The 13,692-nt window shown below is 41.0% G+C and overlaps 1 protein-coding gene across 1 annotated transcript in view; it reads right to left on the reverse strand.

Moving 5' to 3' along the window:
* The window catches only part of STXBP3 (syntaxin binding protein 3), a 42,462-nt gene extending 31,766 nt beyond the window's left edge, over nt 1-10,696 (reverse strand). The window contains exons 1-3 of the mRNA XM_089516543.1: nt 10,616-10,696; nt 1,667-1,716; nt 152-233 (exon numbers count right to left, since the gene is read on the reverse strand). Of these exons, the coding sequence (XP_089372669.1) occupies nt 152-233; nt 1,667-1,716; nt 10,616-10,676 (193 nt within the window). The 5' untranslated portion in view covers nt 10,677-10,696. The remainder of the gene's footprint in view (nt 1-151; nt 234-1,666; nt 1,717-10,615) is intronic.
* Between the last annotated feature and the right edge of the window lie 2,996 nt (nt 10,697-13,692).

Below are 13,692 nucleotides of genomic sequence, written 5' to 3' on the forward strand. Positions count from 1 at the left end.
AACTAAGTCTTATCACCTAAAATATGGTAAGTGGAAGCATTTTAGAAAGTAAAACAAAGTTTCCAGTGGATATCCCCTACGAACTTATCAGCTGGCAAAATGAGTTCTCATACATTCCATTATTACAAAAGACTGCTTATTGGGTACTTACCAGTTATCCCTTCTGCTAGTAAGTCTGTCATTTTACCACATGATGACAGAAGCTTTGTGGTAAAGTCATCTAGAAGAATTATCTTTATATAAAAGAAATGACAAAAACAGCACTTTAGAAAGCTAGCTCCAGTTGTATACTTTTTTATTCAAGCTGGCTTTTGCTGTCCAGTTATTGGTAAGCTTAATTATGAAATCTCAGTGTTGTAACTACTCGAATATTCATTTATCTACACAGAGCACAGGAACAGAAAACAAATATATGAATATACTGTATGTATAAACACAAAATCCATTTTGAATGCACACTGTACACACATTTACATACTCCCAAGGCAAGTCATAAAATATATTAAAACAAAATATGGCCAAACAACAGTACAGTCTGCCCTCCACATTCACAGAGGTTAGGGGCGCAAGACCCCCATAGAAGTGGAAAAACTATGAATATTGGGGAAAAGCCCAGGATGGAGGAGGAAGAGCATGTCACACCCTTCCAAGCTGCTTGAGTCCAGGGCTTGGCTTTTTCTCCCTCCTGCCAGGAGGGAGACCTTTACAACCTTTACTCTGCTTTTCACTGTGTCAGGAGAAGGTTCATATTTCTGACATATATGCATTTAACTCATTTAACAAAATACACTCTTCCCTCCACATTTTCTGAGGTTAGAGGCACAAGACCCCCATGAATGTGGAAAAACTACAAATAACAAAAACACTACTTTTGTACCTGGAAGAACACCTCTCTAGGAATCTCTAGGTCATGCAATGCAACTCTGTGGTCAACATCTGCCAGACATTGACAACAGAATTGAGCTGGAGGAGCTGCCAATGCCTAGTGTTCTCTCTAGGAAGTTCTAGGTCCTTCAATGCGACAGAGTTGTGCTGGAGGACCTAGAGAGAACATATTAATGAAATCTGTGAATAATCAAATCTGCAAAAGTTAAAACTGCAAATGTGGAAGGACGAGTGTATTTAATTTTCAAAAGAACAGGTCCATAACCTTGGGTAAATCGCAATCTCTCTTACAGAAGGGCAACATCAACTCTCCTCCAAATAAATCTTTTCAAGAAAAAGATATGGTAGGGATGCCATACATTGGAGCTGACCTGAAGGCATATAAAAACAAAGACCCATACAGCTCTGAACATGTATACTTCTTAATATGCCAAAATATTTTAAATAATTACAATATTTTTGCCCACTTAATTCTTTGCAGGGGAGCATATTACTATTTTCATATAAAGCTTCTGGCCTCCCTCATAAATTTCAAGAACAGAACAGAACAGATTCATAATACAATAAGGAAATTTTGCTCTCAAATCTGTATGTTCACATTTTCTTTCGATCCTGAACTGTGAGATAATATTGATATGTATCCCTTTCAACCAGCACTGTTATTTAATTAGGGTACAGAACAGGCTTTTGAAACCAGACTTTACATACGGGCATATATCCAAAGTAAATATACACACTAAACTACTAATTGTGCTGAAGTTAATTCAAAGATTAGCCTTACCTTCCATTCTTCTTCTTTTCTGCAGTCATCAAATACTGCTGTTTTCAGCTCTGTAAAAGAAAATCCAAGTAAAAATACTAATATTGTAACAATATGACAGCTTCCAGCTCCCCAACTGTAGGCAAAAAGAGCCTCATACTTGAAATGTACTCATTTCACTTTTCAAACTCCATACATTCATATGCAATGTCTTTGCTAAGTGATACTAGAAGACCTGAACTTTAATACTTGAGAATGAGATACTGAGCACAGAAAGATCCAGAAGCAAAACTGAAAAGAAACGAAAAAATAAATAAACGCAAGCATATTGGTTCCTCAGTCAAGTAACTTAATCTGAGCCCGACTTAGGAAATTTAGGTAGCTTAACCTCCTCGTCTGACTTACTTTGAGGCAAACCATTGTTTGTTGTTGTGTGCCTTCAACTTATGGCAACCCTAAGGTGAACGTCTACCAGAGTTTCCTTGGCAAGATCTGTTCAGAGGGGGCTTACCACTGCCTTCCTCTGAGACTGAGAGAGTGTGACTTGCCCAAGCTCATCCAGTGAATTCCCAGAGGCTAAGCAGGGATTCCAACTCTGTTCTCCAGAGTCACAATCCAACGCTCAAACCATTACGCTATGCTCACTCCATGATCTGCTGGAAATCACAACCTGCTATTCCAACCAACTTGGGAACTATGGTTTTCAAGGCAACCATGTCATTTGCCAGTTTAGAGAGAAGCAAACATTGCCTTAAATCAAGCCAGGAGTGGGGAGAAAGAGAAATTCTTTATAGAATCCCTGTAGATTTATTTACAAGGTTTTGAGTTAAGTCTGAAACAAGTCGCATTCTTTTAAACCGTCACACTGAAATGCAGAAGAATAATAAGATTCTGGCAGCTGCAAAATCTGTCTTAGCATTCCAATTCAGAGTCAGAAACTCTGAAATCCAAATACACTATCTGAATGAAAGGAACAATCCTGAAGTTATTCAGTTGGTCTATGAACAGAAGAAAAAATGTGGTACATATAGTTACAAACACATCTAAATCAGTGGTTTTCAAACTTTAGGCATCCAGATATTTTGGACTTCAATTCCCAGAAGTTTCAGGCAGTATGCTCACTGTTCAGGAATTCTGGGAGTTGAAGTCTCAAAAATCTAGAGAACCAAAGGTTGAGAACCACTGATCTAAATGCAATAGAATCAGGAAGTGTCTCCACAAACTTGTCATTGACCACTGGGTTTTCAAGTTCTTTCCAACTTGTGGCAACCCTAAGGCAAACTTCTAACAGGGTTTTCTTGGCAAGTTTTGTTCAGAGGGGTTTTTTTGGCCACTGCCTTCCTCTGAGGTTGAGAGAGTATGAGTTGCCCAAGGACACCCAGTGGGTTTCCATGGCTGAGTGGAAGTGGTGGTGGGGTTGACCTTCGGTTTCCCAAAGTTGCAGTTCAACACTCAAACCAGTATGCCACACTGGCTCTCTTCACAAACTACCCCAAGCAAACTCAAACAGTACTATAGACAAGTTAATTATTTAACCTTACATTGCTGCATAGCGTATCCAGAGCTAAAGTATGTACAGTAAAAGTCCAGAACTGCAAAATAACCATCTACTGACTTCTTTGTGTTTGTTCAAAGGAAAACATTTCCATGTATGTTCATGTCTACCTATTATGATAAAGCTGTTGCATGGGGCCTCATCCCTCTGCACATTTGAAGTGAAAAAAATGAACCATGTAATGTAGGAATCATATGCAGTCCCCCAGATGTTGCTGAACTGCAACTGGAACTCCCTACACTCCTGGGCATCATTAATACAGACTAGGACCTTTGGGGATACCAGTTGAACAACACTTGAACTGTACACTTCCCACCCTGAACTCAGAGAAACCAACAAGCTCCTTTGGAAATTCCCCACCTACTGCTTCTGTTGCTTGCTTGTCAGTTTTAAAAGTTTTGTTTACTCTTTCAGAAATATCTCAGGTGAAATACAATCTTTAGAAAGATTTTAAAAATACCTTTTACTGAATTACAGTAAGATTTTCCATTTATCATCCTTCTATTAATAATTAGGAAAGGAAACCTTTACACAATGGGTTTCGTCTCCTTGATTTGGGAAGAAACATAATTAACCTTCCAGACAATTTCCTTACACACATATGTTCCTGTTTGCCCTGCCTTGTATTTGTTTCAAAAGATAATATTTTAATTTCAGAACTACTACAGTATAGTGCAATACATACTGTATAGAATAATGACAAAATGATTAGAGATACTGCTTCTCTGATTATCTTTTTTAAAAAATTGTGATGTCATTAACAATCATTACATTTTAAAGACATAAGCAAAAGAGACAGCTTTCTGTTTCAAGTCTAAACTCATTTATTGACTTTAGAGCCAAACTTGGCAGGACACGTCTACCTCTGTCATGCAAGATTTTAAAAATAGCTAAGATTTCTTCCCACTGCAAACAATAAGCACTTTCAGTTCCCACTGGGTTTGTGGCAAGGGTAAATGGTTAAAACTCATCATACACACTATCGTTCTGTTCCAGTTCCTCTTCTGACCCATAACAGTTATTTTAAAATTACTTTCATGAGGCTTCTGTTCTGTTTTGCTAATTTATCAATTGATTTGACAATTATACTGAGCTGAAAATAAATCACAAGGCCAAGGGAACCCCTGACAACACACTGGTCTTTATGAAGACAAACAGTTTCAGGGTGTTTTTTTGTTGTTGATAGGTGCATCAACATGCACTTGTGCATTACAATTCCACGTATCTAGATTTCCTATTCCTACTCCTAGATTTTATATGCTGCCTTTTCCCCCAGAGTGAAAAGAGGGAAAGAGAGAGGAAAAGGGGAAAGAGAAAAAGGGATGCCGAATCCCTTGAATGGCAGAAAGAGGAGCCTCTGCTTGGCTGAGGGATGTTGGTGTTTACATCAAGTGAGTTAAGACTCTCAATATAAATATAATCTAGCATGCTTGTGAGGAAATGGGAAAGGTGCCGGCATGTGTGAGCAACTGAATTTGCAGCGATGCAGAGAGATGAGTTTAGCAGAGAGATGCGGTTCCATAGTGTAAATAACAAACCTGAAATGCGTGAATGAGGTTATTCAAATCATTTGAATGACCCCCCAAAAGCCAAAAAAAGCTAGTACTACAAATCTCTGTTCACTAACACGTAAGAAAACAGCATGAGAAGACAAAAAGATGATATCAAACCACCCTAAATTTTTCATTTTACAAAAGTACATCAACATAGACATGTTGCTGTTCTCTGCTGTTTTTTGGCTCTAAAAAGAACTCCAACTTTAAATTACAATGTGTAATAAAGTTCCATAAGGGCTCGTGAAACAATAGAGAAGGATTTCCTTATAGACTTAACTTGTTAACAAGGTCAAGGTACACAAAGCAAGATAATCAAAACAATGTACCAATTCCACTAAGGGCAAAGGTTTCTATATTCTTCACAACAATGTTTCTCAAGTTATCTGATATGGCAGACCAGCAGGTGCCCACCCCCAAATGTGCCAGGGACCAGTATTTGTTCCCACTGGCTACAATGTCTTCTTTCTTATTTGGAAATTCGCCATGGGCTGGCAGCTGATGGCTTGCAGACCTACTTTATGGTATACTATCTACTTTCTCCCAAGTCTAGATGATAAATGCAGTCTTCTTAGTCAAGGGAGAAATGTGACAATGGATCACAGAAAATCTCAAATTCCTTTAGTCTGGAATGCCTGCAATTATTCTCACATTTTTTTTAGTCAAATTTTTTTAGGCATAGAAAAACAACATGCATTAACAATAAAACTTCAGGATCGTTATTAAAATTTAAGCCATAATCTTGTTGCCTCCACCAAAAAATTGGTCATTAACCTGGTAATATGTGGGTTCCGATCTTCCAATAAGTATTCCACTGATAACCCATCCAAACAGATATTCATTTCCAATAACCTTCTTAACAATTTTCCCCTTGGAATTATATACAATGGACAAAGCAATACAATATGATGGAGAACATCTGGAACTTGATCACAGTGACACACACGATTCAAAAATGGGGTCTGCAAATATCTGCCCCTGGTCACATTTGAGGGGTGTACATTCAATCTTGCAAATAAAAAGGCCTTCCTCGACACCAGCAGTGAAAGGGTTTGAAAACAATGAGGAATCCTACCCTCCAAGGGGCGGATACCGAGCATCGCTGGAGAACACACTCTAGGGCCGTGTTCCCACTGGCTTATAACGCGGAACAGGACTCGGATCATGGGTGCATCGTTCCCATTTGAGCGTGCATTCGATCTGCATTGCTCCAATATCGTTTCCATTGGAATTCGAATCTGACTCCCATGTGATCGAATTATCCTGAAAAAACCCAAATCAGTGGTTGATAAACCGGTTTAATTTAACAGCACATTTTCAGCAAGTTTTCCTGTGCCTCCCAAGTCTGATTTGCAGTATACGAATGAGAACAACAAGGGTGTCCGATTCAGGAACTTGGGGATGGGAGGAGCAGTGCTCAAGGGGCTGGCCTGGGGGTGTCACCTGCTTGTTCTCTTTCCTGCATTACTGGCGCCATTTCCCCGGTTCACATAGCCTTTCCCCCGGTGGAGTAGGAAGCAGGGAAGACACAGAAGAGCCTAGGATGCAAAGGGATTTAGGACGAATAGAGGCTCCTTCCCTCTTCCATAGGGAGTCTGGGGAGACACAGAAGAGCCTCGCATGCAAATTGGTTTAGGACGAATAGAGGCTCCTTCCCTCTTCCAGAGGGAGTCTGGGGAGACACAGAAGTAATAGTTTTGCTGCAATAGTTATGTATTTATATTGTCATAAATGTTGTAAAAATTTGTTATATACAAAATTATATATACAGTAGCCCCTCCATTTTGCAGACTTGGAGTCCGCATCCCTTGCCCTTTCATAGGTGTGGGGGACAAAATGGGGGAGGGCGCTGCCCTTCAAGACAATGGGGATCCAGAACGGATTCCCCGTGAAAACTTAGGGGCAACTGTACATATAGTCATATTGTCTATTTGTATTCATTTCATATAAAGGTTGATGTATTTTGTTATAAACATATTTATTGTTTCTATCAATGTGACCTGGAGGACATTTAATTCAGTCAGCTAGAACTATGTTGTCAACTGGCACCCAGAGGACTTTTTCTTTAGCCACCCCAGAAGCTTTTTTTTTATTCTTGCTTATAGACACAAACTTTGTCACTGAGGTCTTCAAATCAACCCCAACTTATGGCGACCCTATGGATGAGACATCTCCAAGATCCCCTGTCCTCCACTGTTCTGCTCAAGTCCTGCAGATTCAGGCTCTCCCTGACTGCATCTAGCCATCTGGCATGCGGTCTTCCTCTCTTGCTACTGCCTTTCCTCACACTCTTGTCTTTTTTAATGAGTCCTGCCTTCTCATGATATGGCCAAAGCATGACAGCCTCAGCTTCATCATCTTAAGTTTCCAGGGACATTTCAGGCTTGATCTGTTCTAGGACCGATCTGTTTGTCTTTTTAGTCGTCCACAGTATCTTCAGCAATCTTTTTCAGCACCAATCTCAAATGAGTTTATTCTCTTCCTATCCGCTTTCTTCACTGTCCATCTCTCACATCTGTACATGGCAATGGGAAATACAATGGCTTGGACAAGTCTAACTTTATTACTCAGTTGCGTATCTTACACTTTAGAATCTTGTGCAGTTCTTCCATAGCTGACGTTCCCGCTCCTGGTCGTCTTCTTATTTCTTGACTGCAGCCCCCATTCTGATCAATGTCTATCTGATCTTAATGAATCCTTATGATTATTCAGCTTTACAGTGGGGAATGTTGTAATTTCCAGAATATGCAACTCTACTATACAGCTCCACAGGCCACTCCTGAGTAGCGTGGTTATCCCTGGAGACTGTGCTTCTACCCTTGTGGAATCCCTCTATATCATTATACACTTAAAAACAATAAATCTGCAAAGCCAGGAGCAGCACACTTGAGAGGAAACAATAAATTAACAAAACCCAAAAGCAGGAAACGTATGTGGACACAGAAACAACAGCAAGAACCACCTTATTACAGGTCAAACAACAGTGGGTAAGGTAACACTCTGCATCACTGCAAAAAACTACACAACGAAAATATATGAAGTAACCAGGCTCCTAAAAAGATTCTGTACCACAAAAAGCAGGAGCACACATCCAGTCCAATCTTGTACAAAGCTAAGAAAGTTAATCCAGAGAAATCAGAGGTCTTAAATATAAATGTAACCTTAAACTATGTGTGAGAATGGGAATTGATTTAGGAAAACAAATGGCAGAAAGATTTTTCATTCTTTCATTTCAATGGATCAGGCACTTGTGTACTTTCCTGAGAATAAGAGAAGATAGGGAGTCAACTACCACTACATATTTAATAATCTATGTCATCTGCCCCTTAATCGCTGAAGAAAACAAAGATAGAAATAATATCATTTATGTTGTTTCACCCATCAAAAAGGGAGAACTGTCACCTGAAATACCATAATTCTGAAAATCTTGGTAGGAAGATGCTCATGGTCCTCATATAATTCAGCCAGTCAATAGTCCTAAAAAGCAACTCCTTAAAACAGATGGTTGCTTAGGCTGCATCTGGACTGCAGAAATAATTCAGTTTGACACCACTTTAACTCTAAATATCTTTAACTTTAAATATCTCTTAAAACTACCAACCCAAGAATTCCATAGCATTGCACCATGACAGTTAAAAGTATTGTCAAACTGCATTATTTCCGCAATGCAGATGCAGCCCCAGATGTTATTTTATAGTCACTTATCCATGTTCTCGCTTTCCAGGGAATTTAGCTGCAGCACTGGCAACTAGGGCGCCATTTCCACGGCGCAAAAAGGAGCCTTTTGAGCCACAGAAAGACCAGACCAGGGCTGCTGCATGTAGCCGCCGCGGCCCCAGTCTGACACTGAAAAGGGCGGTCTGTTCAGCCCTTAAGTCTCCACGTTGCTACACAATCCCTTTGCAGACTGACTTCCCAGACTACGTCTTTGAATTGAAACACATAGTTGGGCTGTTCCCAAGGGGGAGTGGTGGAAGGATAGAAGAATGGGAGAAAGGAGATGAGCATGAACATTTTGATCTTACAGGTGTCTATTAATAATAAACCCAAGCTTCTAGCACACACACACACACACACACACAATCCCCAAGATTAGCAAGAGACACAGAACTGTTTCCCCAAAACCCAAATGGATTTAGAGAGAGGAGTCAAGTTCAAATCCCTCCCCAACTATATTGTGACCTTGGGCTATTTCACAGTTTCCCAGCCTAGTCCAATGCCTAAAGGATTATCCTTGTTCATTTGTGGCTGTGTGCCTTCGAGCCGTTTCTGATTTATGGCAAACCTATCATTGGCAGGTTTGACAGAAGAAGGCTTGCCTTCTCCTGAGGCTGAGAGAGCGTGACTTGGCCAAAGTCACCCCAGTGGTTGAGCCAGGATTCGAACCCTGGTCTCGCAGTGTCCTAGCAGTCCAGTGCCCCCAAACCATTACTAGACCATGAATGTTGTACCCCAAGCACAAAAGAGGACAACAACAAGGCACCACAAAATGTAAGGCATTCAGGGGAAAGGGAGGGCATGGCCCAATGCAAAGCTCAAGAGACTGCTAGGAATGTCAATGCTTGCTCCTTAGTCCTGCTCAAAATGGAGGGCACGCGAGAAAAAGGCAGGACAGGACCAAATAAAAGCTGGCAAGAGTCACAGAAATGGCCATTCATGCATGCTCAAAATGGAGGGCACGCGAGAAAAAGGGAGGGCATGGCAAAATAAAAGCTGAACACTCCTAGAAATGGAAATCCGTACTTCTTCTTGGCCATGCTCAAAATGGAGGCCATTCAGTGAATAGGGAGGGCATATAAAAGCTAAAAGGTACTGGTATAATATAATAAGTCTATGCTTCTTAGGCATGCTCAAAATGGAGGCCATTCAGGGAACAGGGAGGGCATATAAAAGCTAAAAGGTACTGGTATAATATAATAAGTCTATGCTTCTTAGGCATGCTCAAAATGGAGGCCATTCAGTGAATAGGGAGGGCATATAAAAGCTAAAAGGTACTGGTATAATATAATAAGTCTATGCTTCTTAGGCATGCTCAAAATGGAGGCCATTCAGGGAACAGGGAGGGCATATAAAAGCTAAAAGGTACTGGTATAATATAATAAGTCTATGCTTCTTAGGCATGCTCAAAATGGAGGCCATTCAGTGAATAGGGAGGGCATATAAAAGCTAAAAGGTACTGGTATAATATAATAAGTCTATGCTTCTTAGGCATGCTCAAAATGGAGGCCATTCAGGGAACAGGGAGGGCATATAAAAGCTAAAAGGTACTGGTATAATATAATAAGTCTATGCTTCTTAGGCATGCTCAAAATGGAGGCCATTCAGTGAATAGGGAGGGCATATAAAAGCTAAAAGGTACTGGTATAATATAATAAGTCTATGCTTCTTAGGCATGCTCAAAATGGAGGGCATTCAGGGAACAGGGAGGGCATATAAAAGCTAAAAGGTACTGGTATAATATAATAAGTCTATGCTTCTTAGGCATGCTCAAAATGGAGGCCATTCAGTGAATAGGGAGGGCATATAAAAGCTAAAAGGTACTGGTATAATATAATAAGTCTATGCTTCTTAGGCATGCTCAAAATGGAGGGCATTCAGGGAACAGGGAGGGCATGACCAAAGCTCAAGACGCTGCCAGAGGCGTCAGTGCTGCTCAAAGGCGGACCAAACAGAAGGCGAAGCCCCTCCTAGAAATGTCAACGCCTGATGCTGCTGATGCTGCTGCTGCTGCTGCTTCTCCTTCGTCCTGCTCAAAATGGAGACCCTTTGGAGGCTGGGGCGGCGTGATGCGCGTGTTTGCATGGGAAGGCTAGGGCTGAGAGGGGAGAAGGGCTAATGGAGGGAGGCTGGGGCGGCACTCACTCTGCCAGACCAGGCTCTTCAGTCCCCGATCTCCGCCGCTCGCAGCCACCGCAGGCGCCATCTTGCTCCCTCCTCGACGGGAGAAAAATCCGCACTGAGGAGGAGGAGGAGGGGCCAAGGCTATTCGCAGGCTCCCTCCGCCCACGCAGGCCACGCCCCCTCGCCTGCTGAGGGGGGATTGCCACACAAAATGGCCGCTCCTGGCCTGGCTTTTGGACTTCCGCTCCCAGAAGCCTCAGCCACGTTGGCCAATGGCATAGGACTCTGGGAGCTGAAGTCCTCCAAGGGCACAGTTTGGGGACCACTGCAGCCTAAGCAGAGATTTAGGTCCAGCGGTCTCCAAACTATGCTCTTGAAGGGATTTTGGACTTCAGCTCCCAGAAGTCTCAGTCATGTTGGTCAATAGTCTGGGACTCTGGGAGCTGGAGTCCAAAAGATTTAGGTCCAGTGTGGTCCCCAAACTGTGCTCTTGAAGGGGATTGGACTTCATCTCCCAGAAGGCTCAGCCATGTTGGCCAATAGTGCGGGACTCTGGGAGCTGAAGTCCAACAGCCCTTAAAGAGCACAGTTTGGGGACCGCTTCAGTTTAAGGAGAGATTTAGCAGTGGTCTCCAAACTGTGCTCTTGAAGAGATTTTGGACTTCAGCTCCCAGAAGCCTCAGTCATATTGGCCAATAGCCTGGGATTCTGGGAGCTGAAGTCCTTAAAGAGCACAGTTTGGGGACCACTGTGGCCCAGGGAGAGATTTAGGTCCAATGTTCCCCAAACTATGCTCTTGAAGGGATTTTGGACTTCAGCTCCCAGAAGCCTCAGTCATGTTGGCCACTTTGGTGGGAAGGTAAACATCATTCTGTGCAGTCATGCTCCCATCATGACCACAGAATCGTTGTTGTCAATGCTGCCTCTTTGGCTTAGTAATGCACATGAGACTGCACCATACAGTTGGACAGGACTTGACAACCTTGTCAAAGGGGAATGCCTTTCCCTTTCCCTTTTTGTTCTTTCCCACATGGGGGGCATGGAGATAGAGAGATGAACGTGGTGTGTGTGAATGGAGGAAATAATAACAGTGAGCCCTGTCCCTGTTTATTTATGCAAATCATTAAACATTTTAAGCTACGTTGAGAATTACAAAAGTTATACAAAAAATAAATAAAAAGCAAGTAAAAGAAAAAAGACGACTTCTGACATTCCTTTCAGCGGGGCCTTGTTGTTATCCACTGGGGTTTGTTTCCAGGACCTCACCTCCCCATGAATACCAAAATCTATGAATGCCAGTCCAAACCCATGATAGACAGTGTCATTGTAAAATGGTGTCCCTTATATAAAACGGCAAAATCAAGGTTTGCTTTTTCGAATTTGTATTTTTAAAAACATTTTCAACCTGTGGATGGTTGAATCTGTGAAAATGGAAGGGCACCTGTACAACAAATTCCTTTCTCTCATTAGCCTTTGCCTTCCAATAATATAAAAAAACCAAAAGTTGACAGATCATTTTTTGTTCACAAAAGGTCCATAAGGGATTTTCACTCTTTGAGAAACGTCACAAGTGGACAACAATCGATTTCTGTTAATTTTTTTAATTTAATTTAATTTAATTTGTTAATATTTGTTAACTTCAACAGCCCCTCCTCCATAGTAAGTAGAACTGAATTCTTGCATCTTTGTGCATACAGCAGTCTTGCTGCCATGGTCATATCTTCTGTGAGCCTTCTCCAGTCATGATGGAGAAGACTAATTAGTCTCGTATGCCTATGAGCATATCGAATGTAAGTTGGAAACATGAGAACCCAAAGGGACATTTTATCAGCTATACAGTACTTACATTGATTCAGTCCCAAAAGAAACAGTTACAATTTTAATTGAACGATAGTTTTTTTAAAATCCTCTGAATCAATGTAAGTATAGCTGTTTCCCATGTCCAGCATGTATGATAAAATGTCCCTTTGTGTTCTCATGTTTCCAACATACGTTAGATATGCCCATAGGCATACGAGACAGTGGCTCATGTTCTAGGTGAGTGGGCTCATCCTTCCACTTCATTCTGACTCTAGACTGTCACTGAGAGAACTGACAAGTAAGGGAGGAGTAAATGAGAGGGGTGGGAGGATGTACTTCAGTTCCAACCATGTTGAGTTTTGACCCCCACAGACCACCATGACACACCTCTTAGCACGCTTTCCCCAGAATGATGGTAGATTCTGCAGTGTATATGAGAACAGTTTAAGAATTGTTTTATCACAGATTGCAGGTTCACCCTGTGATGCAAAAACACCTCTGCTTTAACCTGCTAACTTGCAAAAACATTTTTACCTGAGAGTTGTGAAATGAAGCATGTTGTGGCTGCCCTTCATCCGTTAAAATAAAAAACGGAAGGATTTTTTTGTTTTCTTTTCATGGAAGAGGAATATGATCTCCATCTGAGTTTACAATTCCACATTCCAATAGACACAAGACTAGCAGACTGTTCTTCAGAGCTTGGAAACAACCAGTTACAAGTAGAGCCTTGTCATCATCTCTGTCTTGTTATTTTGATAGGTAACGGGGACCTAATGAAGTTCAGTTTCAAAAATGAAGTAACTAATGAGGAGATGGCTTCATCGTGTAGTGAGATTTTGTTGTGTAGTAAAATTTCTAGTTACATTTTGAAATTACTTTTAGAGAAAATATAGATATGCAGTCTGAGTAGAAGTTTTCATGTTTCACGTGTTATGTTTTCTCATACCCATCCACACAGGTAAGGAAAAAAATAACTGAAATGTAATGGAAAAACAATGTAAGGAGTTACCCTGTAGCCTGAAGAGTGTTTTGAATGGTTTTTCTATGTTTAAGTTTATGCATGTATGTGAATTAATGGGATCTGTGTATATTCAGATACAAAGAGTGTTGGGAATCTTCTCCCTTTTTCTTCACCTCACACAAAAGCAAATACTGGGTATCCCCCCAAAATGTATACACCCTTTAACAGTTAATAGTAGTTATAGTGATTATTTGAAGGCTAAGTAAAAAACTTAAGAAGTAATGTTATAACAATGATCTAATCAGAGTTACAAATTCTATCTTAAATTACAATTTTT

This window comes from Sceloporus occidentalis, unplaced genomic scaffold (genome assembly GCF_023333645.1).
Source record: "Sceloporus occidentalis isolate IW3139 unplaced genomic scaffold, rSceOcc1.0.p SCAF_3, whole genome shotgun sequence".
In the NCBI taxonomy this organism is placed as follows: domain Eukaryota; kingdom Metazoa; phylum Chordata; class Lepidosauria; order Squamata; family Phrynosomatidae; genus Sceloporus; species Sceloporus occidentalis.